The 27,491-nt window shown below is 41.2% G+C and overlaps 1 protein-coding gene across 5 annotated transcripts in view; it reads left to right on the forward strand.

Moving 5' to 3' along the window:
• Positions 1 to 26,330, forward strand: part of map7d1a (MAP7 domain containing 1a) — a 48,668-nt gene extending 22,338 nt beyond the window's left edge. The window contains exons 3-19 of one of the 5 annotated variants that reach the window (XM_037785632.1): positions 597 to 665; positions 1,542 to 1,562; positions 5,980 to 6,143; positions 6,444 to 6,555; positions 9,763 to 9,867; positions 11,167 to 11,289; positions 11,388 to 11,533; positions 11,957 to 12,087; positions 13,590 to 13,828; positions 15,548 to 15,830; positions 16,608 to 16,788; positions 17,781 to 17,885; positions 19,336 to 19,386; positions 19,477 to 19,531; positions 21,240 to 21,321; positions 21,694 to 21,929; positions 25,342 to 26,330. In XM_037785632.1, coding sequence (XP_037641560.1) covers positions 597 to 665; positions 1,542 to 1,562; positions 5,980 to 6,143; positions 6,444 to 6,555; positions 9,763 to 9,867; positions 11,167 to 11,289; positions 11,388 to 11,533; positions 11,957 to 12,087; positions 13,590 to 13,828; positions 15,548 to 15,830; positions 16,608 to 16,788; positions 17,781 to 17,885; positions 19,336 to 19,386; positions 19,477 to 19,531; positions 21,240 to 21,321; positions 21,694 to 21,929; positions 25,342 to 25,352 — 2,114 coding nt within the window. In that variant the 3' untranslated portion in view covers positions 25,353 to 26,330. Of the gene's footprint in view, positions 1 to 596; positions 666 to 1,541; positions 1,563 to 5,979; positions 6,144 to 6,443; positions 6,556 to 9,762; positions 9,868 to 11,166; positions 11,290 to 11,387; positions 11,534 to 11,956; positions 12,088 to 13,589; positions 13,829 to 15,547; positions 15,831 to 16,607; positions 16,789 to 17,780; positions 17,886 to 19,335; positions 19,387 to 19,476; positions 19,532 to 21,239; positions 21,322 to 21,690; positions 21,930 to 25,341 lie in introns of all 5 variants that reach the window. The other 4 variants (XM_037785631.1, XM_037785633.1, XM_037785634.1 and 1 more) reach the window with 4 other exon arrangements.
• The last annotated feature ends 1,161 nt before the right edge of the window (positions 26,331 to 27,491 follow it).

Raw genomic sequence — 27,491 nt, forward strand, 5'->3', positions numbered from 1 at the left:
ATAATATGTCAGAAAATGGGGAAAAATGTCAATCAGAGTTTCCCAAAGCCCAAGATGGTGTTCTCAAATGTCTTGTTTTGTCCTCAACTTGAACGGCTTTGTTAACAAAATACAATTTTAGAAATACTGAATAATATCAAGACGTACCATGCTCTTTTCAGCTCATAGTGGATGTGTAGCACGGTGGAAATTGACTAAATTATATATTCTCTTCATAACACAAGTCCTCCTCAAGGAATGATTCCAATTAAGGAGAGCTCGACTAACTAGCTCTAATTGAGCTACTACGCTTTTTAATTGCTCATTTATATGGAAGTATGTCATGAATCTCACTCTCTTAGATGTTAGATGCCAACACATATTAAATATTGAATTCCTCTCAGGTTGTGTTGCAGATCAAATGATATTGTGTTAGTTTTGATCATCTACAAGGAAACATAAAGCAATGTCAAGATTTCTGAATGTTTTTGAATAAATGCTGTGTGACTGAATTGTGATGGGGCTGAATGGATTGGAATTGATAATGAGTTTGCAATATGACACCTATTATTAACACATCCTCTCCCTGTTTTCTCCTTTCTCCATTCCCATCCCAGACAGCATAAAGTCAGGGGAGAGGCAGAAGCTTGCCAAGGAGCGGAGAGAGGAAAAGGCCAAATATCTTGGTAAGTGGAAACAAGGGGTGGGAGGATAATCCCTTTCCATAGGAAGAGAGCTCCCCCTAGTGTTGGGGCGAAAGAGGTTGTTGTTTTACATTTGCAGCTGGGTTGCTACTGGGATGACTCCTGGCTGCAGATGGCATGCACATGTAGCACAGAGAGGATGAAAGGGTAGTTTGGGGCTTCTGCACGAAGGTGATTTCCTGTGTCCAGACCTTTTGAATCTGCCCACTCCACCCAGTCGACTGCTTAGTTGACAATCCTGTCTGATCAGGCAACGAGACTGAAATCAGCACAAGCCAAGCCACCATTTTACCAAAAGACGAGCGAGCTTTCATTTTCTACATGCATGCTGAATTAAGATGTGTCAAAATGTTTGCTCTTGTATGTTTGTTTGACACATTAGCGCTTTAGCTCACCTTTGCACTATAAAATATATGTTAATACAATTTGAATTAAACAGAGATATTCCTCACATTGACAAAAATGTAGGAGATTGTATCCATATGTGTTAATACGGTTAATTATTTTGGCAGTTTTGCAGCTTTTTGCTGTGTGATGAATATCTCTTATGACTTAATGTTATTTGAAATCTGTTTGCAACACAGCACTGAGTCAGCAAAGCACAGACGTCCTGCATTTTATCCCAACTTGAATCGATGTAGTCTGATCAATTGGGGCAAAATTTCCTTTGGGCGTCATTACAATTGACATGGCTGTACTTTTTTCTTGTCAGCTGATATTGCATCTCTTTGCCCCAAGTCCTTATTTTCTGTTTAACACAAGGCTGTTACTTTGTCACCTGGCTACACGCTGGTTATGCACTGCTTTGCATGACTGACAGTTGCCTCTGTCTTCTCTCTCACTCCTTTCCCCCTGCAGAAGAGCTCAGCATGTTACAAGGTAAGCCACTCACCTTTGAGTATGTGGTGATGGTGGTGGTGGTGGTGGTGGTGATGGTGACCCATTTCGATCATTCTGTCATGTTTGGATGTCTCAATTTAAAGAAGTTCAGTAGATTTAACCAGAGTTGGGCAATAAACCAAAAACACAAGAATATACAGACATTAGAGTCACTGAATAACCTCAAATAATGACTATAGGACCAATTTAATAAGGATGTGATATACGTCTGATGGCAAGTTGTGAGTGATAAACTGAATCTAACACTTTAAGAGTGGAGGCAGAGGCGTGTCTATAGTTAATGTCACCATGATCCAAGACCGACAAGAAGACGGCCTCAATTATTCTCTTCCTACTGAACACAGGAAAACTTTGTCAGTTTTATCATTATCAAGGTAAAGACTGTACATAAAAAGAGTTATAATATTGAGTTTTGGTCATATTGCCCAGCTCTAGAGTGGTTTCATTCTTTTAATCCCCATGGTGTTCCTTGTTGTAAAATCATGGTTGTTTTATTTTTTCTTTATAATAGAAAAGTCAACTAATTCCAACCTTTTCTCTCTGTTAGCATAATCAATGTGTGTTTCACAAAAAATCATATAGGCATAGACTGGTCACTTAACCAATCATTTATCTGTAAACAATTGTTGTTATTGGTTGTGTGGTCTTAATGTCAGTTCACATATAAGAAGCTGAAGCGTGCCCCGAGTTTGAACTTTGTTCATCCACATGCTCCAGCTGCAGACACCACAGAACTCTTGGGATTTTGTATTTAAAGATAACACGTTTGAACCGCATGCCGCAAACCTACTATGATTACCATCTTACTAAAGAAATTGAAGGTTTTAGAGACACACTTGCAGCCAGATTTATCTTGGCAGCAAATTTACATCTAGGCAACGTTATATTTCGAAACACAAAATCACAAACTTCAAAATGGTCTGAAATGGGAAAATATGTAAATTTCTTGTTTAGATACATAGCTGAATGGTGATGCATTTTCACAACTTTGCAACTGTGTATCCTCACATGACACTGATTTCTTAAACTATCATACTCCTCATTCAGTAATGCCATGTTGTCTAATCCAACTGTGTGCTCGACAGCAGTAAGATGCGTTTGACACACTTGGATCACGCGTGGATCAGTCTAATTGGGCGATCACCGGGGCGTGCCAGATGGTACGGGCCTGATCTAATACTCTCAATCAGATATAAGATGAGATCCTGCCAAAGCTTGTGTTTACAATATCAGCTTGAAAGAGATCCTGGCCAGGAAGACTTGGCTTATCAATCACACAACCAAGTAGTGTTACTAGTTTAGTAGTAAAAGGGGCACAATTAGAAAATCCTAGCTTGTATCTTACTGGTTCCTTGTTATGTTTAAGTGAAGCTTTGAAGGGCTTGCATCAGGGAATTGGCTGCGACTGCACAGAAGCTACTCTTCTGCCTTGTCTGTCTTTGGTGGGATGGTATAAATACTTTATGTACCACGGTTAGAGCAGCACTCTGCTCATGATTATTTAATGGTCTAGTAGGTCCCGATGCTGCTTGTCAGCACTGATCACTGTCAGGAGAGAGTTGAGGAATGCATTTTAAAGCAATGTCATCTTAAGATATTTAGAATTGGACATCTGTTAATCACTTAATGCCCTGGTATAGATGCATACATCACTGAGGATGAATGGCACTCTGACAAAATTGAAAATTGTGTAAATCACGAGCTGAAATCAGACTAACTCTCTTAAGCCCCCGGCCAATTTCCAAGTTATTTTACTTCCATCAATCAACACCTATAGTCTGGAAAACCATTACCAAACACTTCTGTTGAATGAGCCAAATTCATCATATTAGTACAGAACAGACGTTAAGTATATGTAAGTACATTGTGCTGATAATGTCTATCTTTCACTCGTCACTTGAAGTAAAAATTTGAGTGCACTTTTACTGTGAGGTATTAATATAGTGCTACAGGAATGACATATTTTTGTAGACCAACCCGTAAGTTAGAAACACACGGGTTCCCTCGACAAAAAGCCAATGGGATTTTTTCCATTTGATTTTGGATTTTTTTGCAGAAAATGGGCTCTGTAGCAAACAAACGTTTATGATACCTACACGTTTTGTTCAGCAAGATAATCTTCACAAATGAACACCACTTTTATGATTTTTGAAGTGTGAATGTAATCGAAGTAAAAAGCTATTGTTAGGCTATAAACGAACTATACCACAGTCGCATGAGCGCGAGTATACACAACGAGGCTGTGAAGGCAGACGTGTCGGCGGGGTGACGTTTAGTAGTGTCATTTAGCCACTTGTAAGCAACCTCCTTTTTAAAGACATATAAAAGCTTCAAAATTCATGAGTGGGATATTTACTGACATATTTTATATTGTAGAACAATCGTTAATATCTCTTAAGCTTGTGTTAGGCACGGGCCTTATTTCAGGCATCAAACTAAAAACCCACTGACTTCAAGACGAGGGAACTGGAAGTGCTAAAATGCTAACTCATTTTCGGTTTTAGGACTCATTCCTGTAGCACTCTATAGTTGTACTATTACGGTATTAATAGTTTTACAATTACGGAATTAATGGTTTTACGATTAATAGTTAATAGTTACTTCTTCCACTACTGCGTATAACAACATTCCCAGTTAGAGAAAGGGTGAAAAGTAAAGCAAGATCGCTTCTGAAAAACAAACCCAAGTCTCGGTTACTCGCGGTCTGAAACACCGGTGAAATATATTTAGCGTAGGTAATTTCTAAATAGGCGTATTAGTCGTTTGCTTTGACATAACCACTGCCGTTATAAAGTAGAGCAGCATAGTTTTAATTTGTGGATGTATTTTGCTGGTGGTAAAGTATTTAGTGTTATAAGTTAGTATCAAGTCTGACACTGGGGAAATACAGTCTTAACTCAAGGGGGAAAAACACACCCAGGTCGCGGCTTACTCACGGTCACATCGGTGAAATACACTCCGATTCGATTGTGCTTCCAGTTCGAGGTCCGCTCGTGTTGACTCCAGAGAAGCGAAGAAGGGTTTGGTTGTAAAGTGAACTGCAGGTAATGTGCCACAGTCTGCTCGCTGCGGACAACAGGCTGGACTCAATCTGTAGAGATCTGAAGCCCCGCCCCCACTGCTGCACAGAGCGCTGTTCTCTTGTTTATGTGTCGCGGGTCCAAATTGCACCCAATTCGACCCTGCACACCCTTGGGTCCCAAGCAATACACGCGACAAGTATGAAGTAGATCGGATGAGCGATTCTCGAGATATGCGAAGGACACACAGACAGGCAGACTGAGATTCCTTGCTTTATAGTTAGATGAGGAGGGAGGAAATGTTATGGATGTTGACAACAGCCATCTATCTCAGCAAGCCTTTATCATTGCATTTGTGCGCTTTTGAAGCAGTTTACTCCTCCCTCTGTTCTCATCACAGCACAACGAGTGAATTATGAAGCAGCTTCCACTGCGCTTTACTTGCAGCACCACCTCTAAAGATTTGTATCACTGGAAGGTTAAGATGTGGCTTCTCTCAAATCGAGGCCATCGGGCAGCAATGAGCTGATATACGCACTGCAGCAGCTATTTTCCTTGCCGCAAGGTGCTACCAAGCGGTGCCTCGGTATAACTCGGCTCTTTGTTCCCTTCTCAGATGAAAGCCGAACTGTGTGCCTCCATAAATTTGAACCCCTCTAGCCTCCAGCATCTCGGCAATGATCCGTCACCATAATCTAAAATCCACAACCAGTTGCTTTTGTTGCATCAAGTGCTTTAGAGAACTAAACCTCGCCTCCTTGCAGAGGCTGATTCTTCATGGAGGTTTTACTTTGTAGTTTGAAGAAATATGGTGAGTTGTGTACACAGAGAGGCAGCTGCAAAAGGCTTCTTTACGCCTTCTTTGAATGGCTCAGGGACAACAAGACGATTTCCATATCAAAGTGTGCGGTTTATTGAAGCTGACGTGGAGGCTTGATGCGATTAGTGCGGTATAAAAGTGTCACTTCAGAAGTACTGTATCTGTCCAACTCCGCTTTGTGCAATATTCTGTGGAAAAGTCAAGTAATTGAATTGATTTTTCCAAACACAAAGTGGGATTGAGGTGAAGGGCAACATATTTATATATACAAAGACGGCTTTAGATGTGAAGTAAACATCAGAGAGGCTCGACGTTTTGGATGTTTTCTGAAAGCTTCGAACTGTATGGTTTCTTGAAAACCCCCCAACCTATGAAAAGATGCTTTCAACATATCACACTACTCTTTTAAATCCAAACTGATAAAGACCTTTGAAAGAGAACGTGTACTATACGTACAGTATTCTGAAAAGACAGGGAAGAAAGAGAGGGCTCCTTTGTCCAGCGCTCATTTGGTAAAGTCTTTACTCTCTTGACCATGTTTTCTGCTCCATCTTAGCTGCTAAAAAGTCCCAGTGGCTGGAGAAGGAGGAGAAGGCACGGCAGCTGAGAGAGCAGCAGCTGGAGGAGCGCCGCAGGAAGCTCGAGCAACAGCGGATCAAGGCGGAAAAACGGCGAGCCGCCCTGGAGGAGAGGCAGAAACAGAAACTGGAGAAGAATAAAGTACGTTTGGATAAGAACACTGAATGTGTTATCTGTAATAATCCATTCAATATGTGATGGTGTTATAGTAGTGGTGGCAGTTATACATATCCAGAGGTGAAATGTTTATGTCCTCCTTCACTGGATTGAGAGCTCAACAGGGTCAGCTGCAGATGGGGAGATTTAGGATTTTGTTTAAGGACACCTAAAGCCAGGCTGGGTGCTTGAATCCAGGCTTTTCATCTGAAGGACGCCACCCACTTCTGCATATTGCCTTTGATGCATTAGACAATCCAATAACTGATATCTGTTCCTTTCCAGGAACGCTACGAGGCAGCCATCCACAGGTCAACAAAGAAGACGTGGGCAGAAATCCGCCAGCAAAGATGGTCCTGGGCTGGCGCGCTAAGCCAAAACTCCAGCCAGAAAGAAGGTGAGTACACGGATCCAATCCGGATACACATCCTTATTAAATATTAACCAAAGGGCTCACCTGTAATCATTGAAGAATAACTCGCTCATAAAGCTAACATGAGGCAGTTGATGGAAGATATCCTGTTGAAATTGGTGCAACTTTTACCGGCTATAGATTCTGTCTGTTGATTCTGTTTATTCATCATTGTTGGCTCTTGAGTTTCAGTGCCATGAACCTCCTTCAATCCATTAAAGGAAAATTATTTTAGCATCAATCTGCTGTAATGCAGCTCAGTTTTTCACTAATGTCTCTTCCAGTGATTGACCTGCTACAGCTGTCTAATGTCCTTGCAGAAGTTTCTTTTTTCTTTGAAGGGAAATTAGGCTTGTCTGTCAGCTGTGCTGTCACAGATTTGTTAAGAATGAATTATTGATACAACTTTTTCTTTTTTAATTAATAATTTAGTCTATAAAATGTAAAAATAAAGTTGGAAAATAGTGAAAAATTATTCATGTCAATTTCCTAAAGCTTAAAGGTGCAATTGATATTGTATTTTTTTTTTTTTTAATTAAATATTTGTCCACATGAAAATGTTAACATTTAAGGTGATGTGTTCAAATTGCTTGTTCTGTCCAACCCACAGACCAAAATCCCCAGATCTTTAATCTACAATCATATAAAGCTGAGAAAAGTAAAAAATTCACACATTTGAGAAGCTGACACCAGCAAATATTTGTTGTTTGGCATTTTTGCTTGATAAATGTCTTAAACAATCAATCAATAGTCAAAATATTTGTTGATTAATGTTCTGATCTTTTTGTTTTACAACTGAACCGTATAGGTAGATCTGAAGCATTGCAACCTTAAATGAGTGCATTGCTGAATTATACCAAAATATATTTTTTTTAAATCCCAACAGCAAAATAAATGGCTTAGTTACTTATTCAGTGTTTTATGCTCACTGCTGGCGTTGGCAGGTGCACAGTCAGGAATGCTGCCCAAACAGATTTGGATAGCGCCGGAGGTTTGGTTTTGTTATATTTTAATCTGATGTGCCTTTGCTGCAACAGTCACACTCCTCCACCTTAACACACCATTTCCTCTGATGTGTTGGCCACAGCTCTGTCCTACGGTAGCACGCTGGTGCCTCTTAAACATTACTTCAGGGTCATTAGCCCCTCATCATGACCAGACTGTATTGATCGCACAAAGTGAAAATGTATTCGACTGCTTTATTGCATCAGTTGCTGTACGCAGGGTTCTATCGACCAGAAGCAAATTGAATAGGTTGTCTAATAATACAGTGACTGCAGATGCTATGCAATACTGTAGAAATGATGTTTTAACAGTGCAGCTTGATGGATGCTTCTGTCTCTGTGTGCCGTACTGAGTTGAAGCTCTAAATCTGAAGAGACCCGAGTTCTATCTTATGTCATGTAATCGCCTCTGCCATATGCCAGGGGAATTATTGACACGCTACTCAATGTCTGCCTTCCTGCCTCCCTCACCAGCCTGTCGCCTGTCAGATGATGGAAGTAAACAAGCCTAAACAGGCTGCAGTGGAATAGCTGAGAGTTTGGGATGTTATTTCGGAAATGCTCCAACGTACCCATCTTGGCTTCTGTCAAAAGAGCATACTGCCTCATTGTTTACCGTAACGTTCTCTGAATCATGTCCAATGACATTTGGGGAAAAGAGTGTTCATTTGATTGCAGCGTATTAAAGGGATATAGAATTGGGATAGATGCACGTGGATGGTCTCAAGGATTCAATGTTTTGCTCTTTTCTGAAGTGCCAGTGCACGTCATCAACCGTGAAATGAGTTCATGTTTACCAGCAGCCTCTTTCCATCGCTTGTTTGGTTGTCGTGGTTATTTTGTGGTGTCTTTTCTTGTTCATTGCTTGTGTTGGTAGCTTAAAAATGTGGTCTTTAAAGGTTCCTCCTTAGTGAGGTGACATGCCTTTTGCAATTGGTGTTGTTGTGAAGTAGGTATAAATCTTTGTTAATGTTAATGTGTAATTTTGAGAAGAACCGTGAAGGGTCATTTCACTCAAATCACAAAAAAAAGTTATTTTCTCACTTACCTCAATGGAGTTGAATGGAATTTAGTCTGGTGTGCTCAGAGCTTTAAAAATGACAGCAAAGAAATGATGCCAATGGAAACTGTTTATAGTGTGTTGTGTGGATTATCCAGAGTAACAGGGACACAATGATGCTGATGAACATTTTAAAGGTTATTTTCGAAGTGCCAAAAACTAAATGACATTCACCTCAGATGTATTTAAAGGTACTCTATACCAGTGGTTCTCAACCTTTTTTCGTGTCAAGGACCCCTAAATTGATACACATTAGGTCCCGGACCCCCATTTTGATAACATTTCTCTTCAGGGACCTCCATCTGAAAAGATTTTGGTTGTTAGATATGATTAAGACCAGAATTATATTGTTGTCAACTACAGTTGAAGAGATAACCGTAGAGGAAGTGAGCAGAATAGTCACTCTTATGACTCACATTGGACTCACTTCTATAGTGAAAATAAACTATCCCCCATTTTTCTGGGGACCCCCTGGAACTCCCTCAAGGACCCTTGGGGGTCCCCGGACCCCTGGTTGACAACCACTGCTCTATACGCTAATCAGAGCATTAATATAGCAGCATTTGCCATGTAAATATATGCTCAGCTGTTAACATGTCGAGAGCCGTATGGAGGCAATAGATATGCTCCCAGCCTCGCATTTAACACCTTTATATTTTGGCAAAAATGTCAGAGACAATTTTTTTTATTTGTCTTTGTTATTGTTAAAAGTTCTATATTATAATGTATAATTATAATTTATTATCTAAATACTGTAATACGTGAGAATATAATTGTTTTTGTGATTTGGGTGAACTGAGCCTTTGATACATTCAGAAACAATAAGTTTTGTGCCCTGACTACAAACCTAAAGTCTAGCTGAAGTGAAACTATATGGTGTCCTGTGTGCGTGTATGTACTGTAAAACAGTGGAAGTGGTTATATTCACAGTCAGCACACAGTAATTTGCTGTAATGGGGGTTGCTCTCATTACAAGTACGGTTCTGTACCGTTGGCTTTCCAGTGAGTGGGTGCATGTTTGTAGAGGCATCGTTCGAGCGTAACGCATGACGCCACAGAAGTTCCCCCTCTTCCTCTCAACCATGTGACCTGTGTGAACATCTGTGTGGCGCTCTCTTGGCTTCTTAGGCAGATGCTCTGTGTCAACGGTCAACCTGCCCAAACACGTGGACTCTGTTATAAACAAGCGACTGTCCAAGTCCTCCGCCACGCTCTGGAACTCCCCCGGCAGAAGTAAGGCAACATCTGGAATGCCCCCACTTCCTCCTCCTACCCGTTTAACTGTGTCCATCATCCTGCCACCGCCAACACCTCCGAACCCGTCCATCATTGTCCTCTATTATTTCAGTTCTTCCCCTTTCTGATGTCAGTCCCTCTCTTGTGCTTGATGGTTGACAGCTGACCCATTTCTCCACCACTTTTTTTTTTTTACTCTCAAGAATTTGGGACGGGCTTTTGTTCTGCATGCTCATATTTTAATATGGGTTATGTACCGTGATCATATTTTTGTTTTGCTGTCTTTTTACTATCCTTTTGGTTGGTTCATTGTGTGGTAATGGTCATTTCATGTGTTTGCACAGTCAAATGGATCCTTTTGTGCTCATTTTCATAACATATTGGATAAGGGATGTCTTTTATGTTGTCTTGATTGCTTGATGATGAGGAGGTGGATGTGATTTTGTAAATTACAAATTATTCTTTCAATCACTTTTGTGTCTTTCAATCTTCATGATTTGGGTGAGAGCAGCTCTTCTGTATAGGGCTAACCAGGTCACGGTGTACTGCTGCAAAGAAGGAGAAACTTCAGGGCTTGGAATAAAAGTAAAGTTAGAGAGTGAGTCAGCATTTTTTCAGGAGATAATGTATTCTGAAAGCTCCCCGGAGCAGGTACTGTTCCTCTCTGCTGCTGGAAAAATAGATAGGTAACTACTCTATTCCTCTTGTAGCTCCCCCTCTCTACCCGAACAAAATTACACACCAAGTCTGTGAACACTCACTGCAGCATCTTTCTCGTCCTACACCTTGAAAGCCAGAGAAGGAAGTTTATCCCCCCAAATAAATACCAATGAGTCTCGACTCTTCTTCTTCTCTGCTTGTACGCTCAAGGCTGCGGTTATAAATAACTGACTCACTGTCTAGACGAGCATTTCAAATAACCCTCTATCTCTTGGGTGGTACCACTACAGCCCAGGGTTATAGTAGACAGATTTACGGAGCTCATTTTCTCTCTCTCATAAGCTCTTTGGGTGGCGCTGAGGTGTCTTTATCGGGGTGTCGTGTATCTAATCAGGTCTTTATGGCTTGTAGACATATTGCTACATGAGCCATAACCTGAATAACCGTTTCTTTTCATTTCCCTTTGGTGACAAATTTTAGACTTTATTATGACTTTTTAACTTCAGGTTTGACATCTGTTTGGGGGTGATACTCGCAGCAAAGTTCTGGTTCAACTGAAGGTTAATCAATTCAAGACACATCTTTGAAGTGAATAGAATTTTTTTTTATTTATCAATGTGTTTTTCCTACTTGCAGCCCGTAGCCTTGCACTGAGTCCATGGGAGAGCAGTATAGTCGACCGGCTGATGACGCCAACGCTGTCTTTCCTCGCTAGGAGCCGCAGTGCTGCCAGTGTCCTCACCAATGGCAAAGATGGTCGTAAGTTGAAAAAACATTAGTTTAATATGTGTCTCACAATAAAAGCTTTAAATATGAATGTTGGCGAGCTTTAAATTATACGTCACTTTTCTCCACAGACTCTCCTCTCTGTCCCCGTTCGGCCTCTGCCAGTCCCCTCACCTTGTGCGCCCACCAACCCCACCACCGCTGCTCCGACCGCTGGAGAGTGACGTCCAGCACACCCGACATCACCCAGCGCCAACACAGGCGGAGCTCCACACCTGTAAGTCTGCCAGATTAGCTTTTGCCCTGTGGTGCAAGACTCTTTCAAGAATCTTATAATAAGTAAGCTGTTTTCTGGAATAAGTGAGTAGCAGCCGGACCGTCAGATTTTTAGAGGTTATTTAAAAATCAATGCAGTGTTTTGGAGAATCAATACAGAATCACAAAACATAATCACAATACTCATGTGTATCGATATTTTCATATACCCCTAGTGTGATTGTTGTGTTGTTATTGAGGAACTATTGCCAAAAGAGCAAAACATGGTCCCCGACAGACTTCCTCTTTTCCTGTACTTAATGTATAACAACCAACAACGTATCTTGTATTATTTTCTGTTTTTATCATAATTGAATGTTATTTTTGAAAGGCACATGAAAAGATTGAAATTTGTTAACCTTTTTTTCATCTTTTTGTCATACAGATGGATAAAAACAAGAAAGAAAAGAAAGACAAGGAACGGGAGAACGAGAAGGAGAAAAGTGCCCTCTCTAAAGAGAAGGTGCTTAAGAAGAGACAGTCTCTACCCAGCATGAGACACAGACCTGATCCAAGGTGAAACATGCAGTTTATTTCTATCTTAATTTTCACCTTCAGTTCAGTTTAAAATATGTTTAATTTAGATTTTACTCATAATTAAAAAATTGGGGAAAACAAAAATTGCTTTATCTTTTTCCTTACGTGTCATATTTACCACCAACCTGGTTACTGATTTCATCTACCACACCTCTAATTATGATAATAAATAGTCTGTTCACACATTTAACAAAGCCTATGATCCATTACCATTAGTTAGCCATCTTCCTCCTGACATGAGCTGCAGTCATCTCCCTCACCTTTGATTTAATGTTGCTCTCAATTTCCCACCCTATTCAATACTAAGTAGAAGCATAGATTGATATTTTCAATATGTATTTGTCCTGCAACTTGCACTTAGTTTCATAATCAATTATTTTTGTCAATGCAGCAGTTTATCGTTTAGAGTACAAAGTGTAAAAAAGTAATATTATAATAGCATTTTTCATATTTCTGACATTTTATATACAGTACATATTGCTTAATTTCAAATTAATCCAGCATGAAAATAATCGTTAGTTGCTGTCTTAAATCAAAGAGGTCTAGGTTGAACATCAATCAATCAATCAATCAATCAAACAAACTGTATTTATATAGCACAAGTCATACATCAAATGCAACTCTAAGTTCTCAATATAAAGAGTTCAAATTAATAATTTAATAAATAAATAAAAACAATTAAATGAATATAGACATTTCAAAATTAAGTACATTTATTACACAGTGGATATATGTGAGGTAAGTGTGAAACATTGTGAAAGCTCCAGCTGAAAGGTGTACCATATAAAGTATACATTTTTAAGCTACCATCTCCACTTCAAAAAAATATTAAATTACTTTACATACCATAACAACAGTTTGAATAATCAGACGTATGACAATCTGCTGCTTTGATATTTATACAGACATGGTCATTAAAGCCGTATTGTAAACAAGATTAACCTTATGTCCCCTTGACCCACAGCTTGTTTGTGGTCAACAGCTGGGTTAGCCAGAGAGACCGTGTTTACGTCTGCATCATAATGACTGAATATTTCATGCACTGTTTGAGCCCAGACATGAAAGATCCCAGGACGAGAGGTCATTTCCTCCCGTATCCCCAGGCCACTGAAATAAATGACATCCATGACAGAAGGGATGGAATAGGAGAAAAAAGTTCTTTTGACTAAACAAAAAGACAACAAAGGGCTCGGCAGAGCTGTCAGTGTCGTCGGTGCCAGAGGCCTAGAGGGAAAAAAACATCTTCTTCAGCATAATGGATGTTTTCCCTCCAAGTGTTGTGTTGCCTGTGTATAGCTGGGATGCTGACCGATAATGCACTTTAAGGGCGATGAAGCAATGTTTGAGTGCTTTGTCTGTTTGCTGAAGTCAGGTTTCTTTAGGACATGTGTCTGGGTTATAAACAAACATTTCAGCCCAGGTCTAAAAGACAAATTTCCCATCAGTCTTATATTTGACCCCTGTATTTTCCTTTCTTACAGTCCCAGTCCTTTATCAAGACAACGGCCGTCATCCCCAGCCACGCCTAAGGGCAGAACTGCGTCCCCCAGCCCTGCTGCCTCCCCCAAGCCTCCATCCACACGTGGAAGCCCGTCGACTCCTAAAGCTCGGCCCAAAAGAGCCAGGACCCCCGCCAGGATAGACCACCGCACCTCCTCCCCCATCTCTCTCGAAAGAGTGAAGGAGCCTCGCAGGCCCGCCACCCCCGAACAGAGGAAGAGTGAGTACAAAAAAAAGTTTTGATGGTGATTATTTTTGACTGGACTGGATTGAAAAGCTCAACGACCATCAGTCAAGACTTGTTGTTCATACTCAGGATCTAAATCTGCGTTTTGACTGAATTTATTTCCTGTATGATAGTTCCATGTGTTAAAAAAGGCCCCTTCTCAGATGGTTCAGATACTTAGGGAAGTGAAACACAAAAAATTAAGTTAAATTTGTTCCTAACTTTTTTCATGATCAGCCTTTTCCCTAGCAACAGTGATAACATTAAATTAGATTTAGATATTTCTTCTAGAGCATTAGCTGGAAAATTCATGTTTGACCTTGGGAATAGTAGTTTGACAAAAAAAATCTTAATTCAATATTCAGTTATTAGCTTTGTGCCGAAGCTTTCAACAGCTCTACTGCGGTGGGCGGGAGCAGCAAAACGCATTTCAGCCACCTAAAGAAATCCATATCAGCTTAAGTGTACACTATATTTAGAATATTTACGAGCATTTACTTTACTGTGAGACAGCTATATAGTCTATGTTTCCAACAGGGAACTGAAGCCGTTATCTATGCTCTCGCCAAAGCAACCAGACTCCATTGAAAAAAGAAAACATGAATTTTACATCACAGAACACTGGAGTTGCTGGTCTACCAATGCCTCGATCGGTTCGTTTGTTTGTGTTATTGTGTGACTGAATTGTTCCAGATTCACCAAAGTCACGCAATAGCACAAACAAACTAACCGATCGAGGCAGCGGCACCCCTGCGCGGTAAAATTACAAGTTTTTTCAATGAAGTCTGGTGGCTTTGGCGACACATAGATGGATACAATGGCTTCAGTTGCCCATCGGAAAGGGCTGCCTGTCGGCAAGGTAAAGCTATGAAAATATTCTAAATATAGCGTACACTTAAAATGACATTGATTTTTTTTTTTAAGGTGAGCCTTTCTTTTAGGTGTCTAAAATATGTTTTGCCCCGTCCACAGCAGAACATTGCTGTGCTCCTGTGCAGTAACTGCTTTCTGCTTCTCAAGTTGGAGGCGTGCCGACTGGACAATTGGACAAGTATCTCATAACACCCCGCTTCAAAACACCCAAACTATCCCTTTAAGTGACAGATGTTTGTGATCAACTGTCCCATTTGCACGGCCGTATGATCCAGTATATCTGGATTTTGGGGTAGCTTCCCTCCATGGCTGAGTCATGCTGTATTTTATTTCTTTTTTTTTTGTTAAACCCAAAGAGTTCTTCGCTGTCTGGCTTGGTTTCTTTCTGTTACTGGCCAGAATAATGAATCTAATGGAAAAAGTGAACAAGCCTCAGTCTGTATTTCTTTCAGGAAGCAATAGGCAAAGATTACCATCAGGCCTAATTAGCCATGAAAACAAAGAGAACATACTGAGTGAGCCACACACAGCTCAGTGGTCTGTCTTCTCACACAGCACTAAGAGGCTGCACTAATCAGCCTTTATTATGTAATTACCAAGTTCTTAGGCTGAAGCTACGGCTGTTTGCAATTTCCAGTTGCTGGGGACAATATCTCACAGTGCATGTGAAGAGAAAATGCTGCGTTTGAACGTTATTAATAATGATCGATAGGCACCACTTTAAAAATCATTACTTATAGGGAAGCATAAATAATCGCATTAAAAGATTTTTGTTAAGTTACACAGCACAAGATCTGTGTGTTATTGTCTCTTCTGTAACACTCGTTTTCCCTGTTTAAGGTTCCCCTGTGGTTCCTGCCATCGTAGTAGCCTCAGCCGCTGCCTCACCCCATGCGTCGAGAACGCCAGTTCCAACCACCACAGCCTCCCGCTCGCCTGAACCTGTCCATTCAGCTCCTTCTGGCCCTGCATCATCGCCTACACCCTCTCCATCAGCCAAGCCCATGGCGGGCACCAACAGCCAAGAGGAGGCAGCTCGCATCCTGGCAGAGAACCGCCGGCAGGCCCGAGAGCAGAGGGAGAGGGACGAGCAAGAGCGCCGCGAACAGGAGGAGAAGGAGAGGTCAGAGGGGTTTTTAATATGCTTCAAAACACAACCAGAGATGGTTGACACAGTGTTGACCTTGCATAGTTAAGGATCTGTCAAGTTCTTTCACAGTGCATGAGAAAAACGGATTTTTAAACACGTCCGTGTCCATGCTGAATTACAGTAATTCCCAAGCTGTGTTCCCACTTATGGGTTTGGGCTTTTAACTACCCGTTAGTCAGCCATCTCAAGAATTGTACACAAGGTCATATAGGGGACTAGAGGGAACCATTACTAAAATGCACATTTGCAATATCACCCACACACATATGGCATTTGAACTAATGCTGAAGTATATTATAACTTTTTCAAAAGTGACGAGTTATTGTTATGGAATAAAAAAGCTATTTCCCCATGTAACAAAAGACATCAGTAGAACTAAACAGGAAGGCTCCATGCGCTATCACAGCACACGTATGTCTTAATGAGACCTCACTCAACACTGGCCGCGATGTGTGGAAGCAATAAGAATTTGATAGCCTGTTGGCTGATCGTAACCACAGCCAGTCACTATTTACAGCTTGGGAATTGATGTGGCCTCTTGTTGGCACTCATACTTCCAATTGTTTCCATCTCCTTAAATAGTTTGGTTTGCCGTTGCTTGTGCTTCAATGTCAACTCAGCAGAGATGGTGTAAACTAAAGAGGAAACAGGATAATTTACATTTTAAATTGTTTACCGCAATCAAAGTGTTTGGCACGTGATTTTTGTGGAAAATACTTACCCCTCAGCCTTATGCCCCAACTCCTTTAGGGTCCTGAGAGAGGAGCGAATAGTGAGGGAGGCAGAGGAGAGCCGACTCAGGGAGGAGGAGGCCCGCGCCATGGCCGAGGAGCAGCGGAAGAGGGACGAAGCCCAGCGCCTGCTGGACGAGAAGGAGGCTCAGGAGAGAGCTGTAGCCGAGCAGGAGGAGAACCTGCGCCTACAAAAACAGGTATATTGACTGTCATTGCCAAGCATGAAGAGAAAGCTGGAATGGAAGTTGCTAGTGAGGTTGCAGTGGATACGTCTGGTTAGTCAGGTAAGGGTGAAAGGGATTTGCAAGTGACGAGGACCATTAAACACCACTGCGACAGTTATTCCTGCCTTTCAAGTAAAGGTCAAGACACACATGCATGCACTCCTCACCTCATTCCCAGGCACTTTGCCCATCACACCACAAACCTATACGCTTTCCTATCTTTGGCAAACAAAGGTTGTGGTGTTTTTCAATGTCACTTGTTTACTGTCTCAGCTCCGCTGCTCACCTCGCACTGACCTTTTTGATTACCGGTTGGTTCAGAAGCGTAGTCCAGTATTCTCTACGTCAGTGGGATGTTGTTGTCCCTAAAAGGCAAATATTAATCTAAACTGGTGAGCCGGCAGCTACAATGAATGAGCCCCTTTTTACTTTTCAATTTGTCAAATAGCCATTACACAATATTGACTCTCTGTGTTTGTGAATGTTGCCAGGGAGAAGCAGAGGAGAATAATAATGATGCTTGATTAGTAGAAACAGATTTTCAATGAAACAGGAAATGTTGCTATTCATTACAGTATTTGTTTATCCTGTGGACCTGTAACATGATCAGCTCTGGCAAGGTCTTATCTCTCTCTATATGGTAGGTTATCCACTGCTCAAGCTCTGCCACCCCCTTGTGGTCTTTTACAGAAGTGGTATTTGTGGTTAAACGTGATCCAATATAATTATTATATAGGTTCGAGTATTGTATTTCACTTTGAATGATTCCCATGAGGCTGTAAATGTTGAAAATAGATCTTTTTGGCTCAAAGGTAGAGGAAAATATCCCTTTTGTGGTTGTAAACAATAATTGCAGTCAGCAACCACGCCCTTAAGTAAAAGGCATGCTATTTTGGCTGAGTTTTTTTCCTCCTCTTCTGCCGGCATTAAAATTGTGGTTGGATTCTCGCCTGTGTGTGTTTCAGAAAGAAGAGGCTGAGGCTAAAGCCCGGGAGGAGGCGGAGAAGCAGCGTCTGGAGAGGGAGAAACACTTCCAGAAGGAGGAGCAGGAGAGGCTGGAGAGGAAAAGGGTAGGGCAATGCAGCTGTCCTCCCATCAGACATGTTTTAAAGTCACCCATTTCAAAACGGAAATGCACATTTTTTAAAATAATAATATTAGACATTTAAATCCTCAGTCTTTTTCCTTGGCTAGATTTTTGTGGAAAAACTGCCTTAAAAAACTGATTTTAATCTTGAGAGATCTCCCTCAGTGGAGGTATCATATTCTGGGGTATGTTCACTCTGTGGTCGGCCTTCTGACATGACAAAATCAGGCATGAAAGTTGAGTCCCTCAAACCAAGATGAATGATGTTTTTGGCTTATCCTGGATTGGTTGTCTGCATGCCACGATTTAATAGGGCTTAGACTGTGTGTCGAGCATGAAGCTATATATAAACACTAATAACAATGGAGGCCTCCCCGTGCCAGTCTTCTGTGTGTGGATTTATGCAGAACTTTGCACACGTGGGTGTGTTCTGTGACCATGGCCATCTACTCAAGTATACCACCCACTCGTCTGTATGCTAGCTAAGCCTTTCTTCCCCTCTCCTTCATCTTCTCTCCATGTGAGAAAGGCTCTTATCGAGGCGTGCCAGGTCTGGCTCAGCCTGGCTGCATGCTGGAATTAGCCCGCAAGAACAGCATGTCCTCTGCCCCAAAGACTCACAGCTTAGTCACACTGTGCAAAACACCGTTACTGACTAACTTCTACCAAAACTGACCGGCCTACTCTTGTTATCGCCTCAACAAAGAGACGACTGTGATGAGCAAGCACAGGTGGCTTTAAGTATCCCGAGGGGCAACACAGCAACTTATTAGACAAAGAAGAATCTTTAGTCCCGAAGCAGAAGTTCTGCAGCCAAACTAGATGCCACGGAGTATGTGAGCTGTCCATGAGTAATCTTAGATCTTAAAAATGCTTCATTTTTATGAGTGGCAGCTGCAGTTATGATCGTGCCGTCCCAGGCTAGCTGTGTCCTCAGACGAAGGTCGCATCTTGCATCAAACTTCTGCCGTCTGTGCATACAAATCAGCCACACAGAGTGATTTGAATTTTTAGCACCGTATAGACTTTTCCTCTATCATACTGTTCACTGTTCACTGTTCGACCATCCTACGCTTTTGTTCCAGCTGAATACACAAGTGCTGCTTCATCATTATTGACACAGCCTTCCACCTGGAGACATAAGAGCCTCAGTTTAACATTCACTTTAACCATAATGGCCTAAGAGACAGGAAAACCATTTTCAGCGGGGAACAGCGAAATGAAAAACCTCCGTTTCAGTCTGACAAGGTGTGTGGGCTCAGTCTAGCCCGCTAAACCTAACCCAATTTTGAACAACCTGAAATCTTTATAAGCACATCTGCCCTGATCCCTTGGTGTTCCCCCAACACAAAATGCACAGACAATCTACAAACAAACACTAAATAGGTTCTGTTATTGACATTTTGTCCTGTGTGGCATCTTTCCTCTCTCAGCGTCTGGACGAGATCATGAAGAGGACACGCAAGACAGATGGAGGCGACAAGGTACATTAACTGTTCAGTTTTTTACCAAAACATCAAGCCAACATGTGACTTTCCAAAACAAATGACTGAAATTATCTCCCATCTTCACAGAAAGAGACAAAGGCCTCCACTCTCACAAATGACAAAGAGGCAGAGAGCAGCAAAGGTAAGCAGCAACATCAACCAGCTTGCCTTTAACAAAACATCCTCAAGTAATGGAGGAAAAATCATTACCCACTACAAGCCTTTAATCTGCAGTAATCGTTTAGTCTAACTGATCTCCCATTAATGTGTTATCTGTGATGGGATTTAAACAAAGTGGGTGCTTTGTGGCCAGAATCCACTTAGAAGGGGAACTCAATGCTTTAATTAGCAAATTCACATCAAGTACAAAGTAGATTTTAGCCGGTGTCTGACTCATGACATTGTAGGTGAACTCCTTTTACTAATCCCACCTTAAGGCAGATATTTGATGACCCTTAACTGCACCGTCTCCCCACTGCTTCTTTTACCTCTTCCATATGGTAGAATAAACAGTCCCAGGTATTTTATTGTGCTCATTTCCCACGTGAGTCATCCTCACATCGGGGCATTTTGTATAAAAGGGTTATTAGATTATATCTCTGCCTCATATCCTGCACAGCTGCAGTTTGGGTTCTTCTTCTGTGTACAATAGGACCCATGTGTGCTTGCTTTTTTGTCCAAGTTGTGGGAGTTAGAGAGGAAGAGTGGGCTCATGACAAAAGCCTGCAGCAGTTTTTTAGACATTTACTTAAAGGGATAGTTTGGGTGTTTTGAAGTGGGGTTGTATGAGGTACTTATCCATAGCAGGTTTATAACTACAGTAGCTGGCGGTTGGCACGCCCCACAGCCTGGAGAAACAGACTGGAGTACAGACACTGGAGCGAAGCAATACAGTGTTGTGTACGGGGGGCGGCAGAAAAACGTATATTAGCCACCTAAAAGAATCGATATCCGTTTAAGTGTACGCTATTTTCATAATATTTTCACCACTTTATCTCGCTGTCAGACAGTCCTTTCCTTCTTGTTTACGACAGGGAACTGAACTTAAAATTAAACCTATCTATGCTCCCCAAAGCCAGCAGGCTCAGATGACAAAAACAGTATAGATACGTTTTAGTTTCAAATTCAGTTCGCCATCGGAAAATATTCTAAATATAGCGTTCATTTCAACGGATATACATTTTTTTAGGTGAGGCTTTCTTTTAGGTGGCTAAAATATGTGTTTCTGCCGTCCCAATCCACATCAGTACATTGCTTTGCCCCTGTGCTCCCGTCTGTTTCTCGAGGCTGGGGGCACGCCGACCTTAATCTACTGTAAGTAATACACCTACTATGGATAAATACCTCATACAACCCCACTTCAATACACCTGAAATGGAGAAATTCTGTTCTTAACACAACTATATTAAGAAGCATATAGCTTGAATATAAATTCTTGCACACCGTCCTCGTCTAAACTTCCACGTCACGCACAGTAGATGAGTAAGATGAAGGGGATCAATGCGGTCTGGTCTGTTTGTGGCAGAGTTCCCCAATGCAGGAAAACATTAGCCCAACCACTGATGTGGTCGGAGGCCTGGCAGGCATGCCTCTATTCTAGTCAGGAGTGAGGAAATCTGTCTCGACCACAGTCATGTCCTCAGCAAAGCTGAGTCAGGGGGGATCTGGGCTACACAGGAAGGATGCCCTAGGATAATTTGTCCTGCCTTTCCTGCCTTTTAAAGTTAATCCGACACAGGATGATTATTAATGGTGTTTGTCACCCTGTGGTTGATCATGCGTGGTAGGGTTGGATGTTGGTGTGCATTGTTTACACTGGATAAATGTCTGTTTCGCTTTGTTTCCTCTAGCATCTGCTGAATATCAGCCAAAGCCAGAGGTCAACCTGCCCAATAACAAGACAGAAAATGGACAGACCAACGTCAAAGAAAGGTAAATCTATCGCTCCTTTTTTGTGGATTTTAAAGTTTCTTTTTGCTCATGTTGATGAAAGACCACCGTGAACCGTATAAAACTTGTGTGCCAGAAAAAAGTGGAAAGTCTGCAGGACGTTTGCATTGTTATAAACTTCAGCGGAAAACACAAGGAGCCACACGATTCAGGCCCACAGTAAACAACTATAATACTGGGAGAGATTTGGTTTATTGAAATGTTTACTCTTTGTATTTGACAACGCTTCTTGGGGTAGATTTTAAAAGACTTCTGTAATTGGACGGCGGTGGAATGACTCATTTGTTGCATGAGTCACTCTGACCCATCATAACTAAAACCATATTCTGCTTTGTAATCTCCCCTCTCCAGCAGCCCCTCAGTCCAAGTGGTCAATGGGGTCCAGCCTACGAGACACGAAAACGGTCTATCCACTAAAGGAGACACTGCCCACTTTGGAGATATCATCCATCTCACGAATCACGGCAACACCACCAACGGAGCACGGGATAACTCCGAGACCAGCATGGCCACTGAGCCCATCCTCACCTTTGACAGCGAGGAGTCATTCATGAAAAAGGCAGGCCCCATGAAGCCTCAGCATGTTGCAGGTACAGAATTACAACACACAAGAGAGGCCACAATACAAACCAAACATGATGTCAAAGACTTTAGACCTAAAGTAAGCTAATGTAAATATAAAGGCAGGTATCATAAGCTGCTTAGAGCTAGTGTTAGGAAGTTAAACAGGTCATAATTCTCTCTCTATTATCTATTTATCCATACAGATCAACTACGGTCTGCTACGCCACTACTAGTTAACAAGCAGGCAAAAAAGTCAGAGTTTAAAGCACTCCTCCGGTTACGGCGGTCTCGTGCACGCTGCAGCTTGAGCCACCTCCGAGCTTCGAATATTCGCCCTAGTTTGCCGTCTGCAACGTTACTTTGCGACACTCAAGTGAAGTTGCAGGACTGTTTTCCCTTCGGCGAATGATAATACTGAATCTGTGATCGGCATGGCTTGCTTCATTGTTGACATCTACCTCATTTCGTTTATCGTTTTGCTGACATTTTTAGATAAGCGCAAAGTTTCTTGTTTAAACGCTTTACTCACAGATGGTTGAATTGAGCTGGTTTATGACGCGTCTCTAGTGGAAAATTAAATAACGGTAGTTTGTAAAGAGATACGACAGAGCCCTCTCCTCCTCGTTTTTCCCCCTCTCCTGTCCTCTCTCTTCTCCTAAACACTGGAACACTGGATGTTTTTTATGACTTTTTTTATGGCGTACTATATACTTTGATTTTTCTTGACATTTCCAATGACATTTATGACCTACAATACTATGCCTCTTTTATGACTTTTTTTGTCATACTATACTATGACTTTTTTTTTGACATTTTTGTGACATGCCATACTGACATTTCCTATGATATACTATGCTGTCTTTTATATTCCATTTTTATTTTGTACTATACTATGACATTTTTAATGACTTTTTTAAGGCTTAGTATACCATGACATTTTTTTTTTAATGACATACTATACTATGACTTGCCGTTTGTATGACATTTTTATGGCATTTATTATGGCATATTATAGTATGACTTTATTTACAACAATGTTTTTGGCGTACAACATTTGTATGACTTTTTTGACATTTTTTATGAAATAAAACTACTACATACTATAACTTTTATGACCGTTTCTAAGGCATACAATCCTTTAACCTTTTTAAAATGACATTTTCTATGGCATAGTATACCATGACTTTTTTTTTTATTTTTATATGCCAATTAAAATTACAGATCCGTTTGAGATTTAAATTTTGTTGACATAATTAAACTTAATGTTAACCTTAATGTTGATATGGCACACTGATTAACAAGACATTTTTAAAATGGCACGTCATATCAAAAACACCCTGAACAAGAGGAACATTAGCTTCTTACTGATCTGTGAAAAAAGTGCTGTCAGTAATGTCAAAGGAAATAAAGGAATGCCTTTTTCAAGGTTTGTACAGCCTATAAAGGGACAATTTTGGCTATAGTCCAAGGTTAGAGAAAACACGAGATAAGGCTTTATTGATCTACAGAGGGGGAAATTCACAAAAACATGTTTCCCGCAAAGACCCGATTACAGACAGTATCCTAAATATTAATATCCAAACAGCCATATTTTGAGTTGAAGGATCTGGTTAAGCCAAGAAAGCCAATACTCATCCCATTTGTTTTCTCGCCTGCCCCTAATAAAAAGTAGCAGCTGGCAGAGCCGTGGTTCATTTGCAAGAAGCTTGTGTTCTTATTTGCACTGAGCCGATTTTACACTTGGCCGAGTTCACATTACCCGATAAAGACTGCGGCACAAGGCACCAGAAGTAGTGCTGTTGTCCTTGGCACGAAGCGACAACGAACCCGAACTTGTACTTCATCTAACGTGCAAGTCGTCTCCCCAGTGAGAGTGAGTACCCCCCGAGGAGAGCATGGTGTGGCACGGAGACTCCATTTACACTCGCATAGGAGTGGAGATGAGATATGGAGGAAATAGTGTAGGGAAGGGTGAAGAGAAACGGGGTAGCTTTATACTGATGACAGCTTTTATTCAGCAGCACCACTGACTCTGGCCTGCACTCAGTGAGGAATTCCTAGAATAGTCGAGGTGATGAGGAGACCCTATCCACAAGTGCTTCACTGCTATGGGTCAGAAACAGGACCCCGAAGCAATTAAGCAGCATATCACTCCTCACTCAACCCCCCTCTCAGCGGCAACGTCAGCAGCACCATACTCTCTCCTTCTTGCTGGATCTTAACCTTCACCTGTTAGTCTGAAGACAAGCCAGCAATCATAAATACTACGTAGCAAACAGGGGACAACTACCTTCAATAGCTCTGTAACGTCTTTCCTGAAATCACATTTCAATGTTCCTTCATCTTACTACCCCGTCTTTCCTATAACTCATAACCAGAGTGAACATTCTCTCTTCTCATTTTCACTCTTGTAAATCTGGATACTCGAGACGCCTTTGACCTGGCGAGACATTTATGATGAGCGCCACGATGAGGGTTCATTCATTTCCGAGACCGATTTGAATGTAGTTTCACGGTCGTCAATTTATTTCGAGGCATACTTCCAGGGTTTATTTGAATTGTTCATACTTGTTGGGCGTATGGCCTTTTCCCTGGCCTCACATGTGGTGTTGTCAGTTAAATAATACAGTGTTACGTCAATTACAAAACTTATTTCACATGTTGGCTGTATTTGACTATCAAATGCCTTTCCATTTCCATTACGTTATGTAAACGAGACAGTAAATGTTAATGGGGTTCATGCCTTCTGCAACATGTTCGACATCCCCTTTTGCATTTAGTATTGACACCAGGTCAGAGGTTTACAGACCGTGTCATTAATCATCAAGACTTTTTAAAACATTTTTCGACATATCATACTTTGATTTTTTTCTTGACAGACTATAGTTTGAGTTTGTTATGATTTTTTTTCGACATACTATACCATGACCTTTTCATGACTTTTTTCAACATACTATATTATGACATTTTTCAACATAATATACTATGATGAGGGTTTATTGATATGCGAGACTGATTGAATGTAGTTTCAAGGTTGTCAATTTATTTTTGACACACACTTCCAGGGTTTATTTGAATGTTCATACTTGTTGAGAGTCTGGCCCTTCTTGGCCTCACGTGTGGTGTTGTCAGTCAAATAAATTAGTGTTACATTCAATTGACTTATTTCACATCTTGGCTGTATTTGACTATAAAATGACTTTCACTAGAGGCCTGTCCATTTCCATTATATTGTGTAAACAAGACAGTAAATGTTAATGGCTTCATGCCTTCTGCAACATGTTCGACATCCTTTTGCATTTAGTATTCACACCAGGTCAAAGGTTTACAGACCGTGTCATTGCTCCTATCAAAGAGGGTGACTCTGTTTTGTCTGTTAGCAAGTGTTTGATTAATCCTCAACGGCTGCTGACCTTTAACCCTTTGCTTCCCACACAGAGGTCCTGTGACAAGTTCCAGTGTTGAAGTGCTCGTCGCCTTAGGCCACTGACCTTTCCCCAGCCCTGCCAACGCTCGCATGGGGAGCCCTGTGACCTGTGCCAACCTTTTTCTAAGCCCCTGAAAGCAAACATGCTTTTCTCTCCGAAGATGAAGCGGGGCCACAGAAGATGTCGACCCAAGCAACAGGATGCAAAAGACAAAAAAAAAAAGGATGAAAGGTGTTGCTGCATGCAACAAAGGTGCGTCAGTGTTAACATTTGTAAAAAGATCTTTGTGGCACCGATTCCCATGCACCTTAAAACTCGACAGTATCATCCTTTGTACATTACAGTACAGCTGAGTAATTATTACGATAAGCTGAAGTGTTTGTTTTTCTTTGTTCTTTAGTTATTTAACTGAAAGAGAAATATAAAAGACTGGGTACATTTTTGTGAATAATGTAAATTAACTTTGTGTGACGGACGAAGGAGGTCTGTGGATTAAAGTTGTATGAAAGGGAGTCATTTTATGCTGCTCTGCTCTGAGTAGACCCTCTACGTCTAAGTGAAACCCAGGTATTATACTCCTGGTCTGTATAAAGCTACCTGTAACAGTTTTTTGTAAAGTTAAATTGAGAAATCTGGATGCAACAGCTTCTTCCTGTGTGTATACATACTATCTGTGCAAACCTCCGCTATGATTGATTGTACGCAGAACTGGATGTAAAAACTGAGTGTGCAACCTTCACGATTAAGAAACCAGAGGCCTGTACTACGAAGCGACATACCCAGGGTATCTTCTCATTATCTGGCTTAACTAACCCTATCAACTGCGATCCCGCTAAGCGGTCCTACGACGGTGGTAATCAACTTGGCAAGTAACCCCAGGGTTTCTCAATCTGGCTATGAGCGTGTTCACATGAAAGGGGCGTTGTATGCAGCATGTGACCGATCACAAACATGGACAAGTCTACTGTCAGCAGAGCAAACTATAATATTAGACTACTACAAAGAAGTTAAACACATAATCCAGACTAAAAGTAACACAATTGAAGCTGCCAAATGCAGGAAGGACAGCTGGCAAAAGAAAAAAATTGCTGATGTGTATGACTATTTCAGCCTTCTTTCAGCTGCGTCCCCGACTCCGGCGGTGTGAAATGGACTTGAGAGCAAGTAAAAAAAAAAAAATATATAAAAACATAATTAAAATCTGCATTTGTCAGTTTAAACTGTGTTGTTTTTAGTCTGGATTATGATTTAATAGATTATCATACAATCTGCGCTCCAAGCTTTGATTGGTCAGTAGGCGGTGCTTTCACACAAGTTGATCTCTTAGCAGGTTAGGTGTTCAGCATAAGTTGCCATGGTGATCTACCCCGGTAAGAAGTGACTGAAGTTTGAAGTTACCTCGCTTACCCCCAAATCTTGCTTCGTAGTACAGGCCTCTGAAGTCATTTAAGGTCAAATCCCTACTAACAGGGATTTACTCTGCTATAAAACAGTTAAAGATGTGTGCTCATGTGCAAGCACGGCAATGTTTTCTCTCATTTGCATCGAGATTCCACGGACTCATCTGTATCTGAAATGCTGGTGCTCGTGTATATGCTATTATTAATTTGATGTGCGTTACAAGGTCAGTGGGAGCATCTTAAGTCTTTATTAAAGACAAGCTGTCCAATCTGAAGTCTCTTGCTCTATTTGTGTTGATTATAAAATGCATTTGATGAATTCAGGGATTATTTGTTGGAAGAAAAAAAAAAAAATACAGATGTTCTGAATTCAATGTTGAATCTCATTGTTAAACATTCTCAGATTCATTCATCGAAAACAGGCATAGGAATTGATCATTTGTCATTAATTTAAAAGTGTGGGAATGTTTATTCCTGAGGCTCAATAATATTGGGACTTTCAGAGGGGAAATACCCGCTCCCACTGAGAGTCCTAAAAGGATGTAGTACACGTTAACCACAGGAAAACACATTTTGAGATGGTACCAGAGGGCCTTGGACAGTTGATGTACAAGGCATGTGAGTTGGCTTAGCTGTCCATATCCGTGTGGGTCTCCTTTTACAAAATCCCCACAGGGGGTACATGCCACCCCAACTGCTGTCCGCTCTCACTATATACTGGTGGCTCAGCAGGAGGCCTGGCACACTGTTTCAGGCCTCC

The sequence above is a fragment of the Sebastes umbrosus genome, chromosome 11 (assembly GCF_015220745.1).
Source record: "Sebastes umbrosus isolate fSebUmb1 chromosome 11, fSebUmb1.pri, whole genome shotgun sequence".
Taxonomy (NCBI): Eukaryota; Metazoa; Chordata; class Actinopteri; order Perciformes; family Sebastidae; genus Sebastes; species Sebastes umbrosus.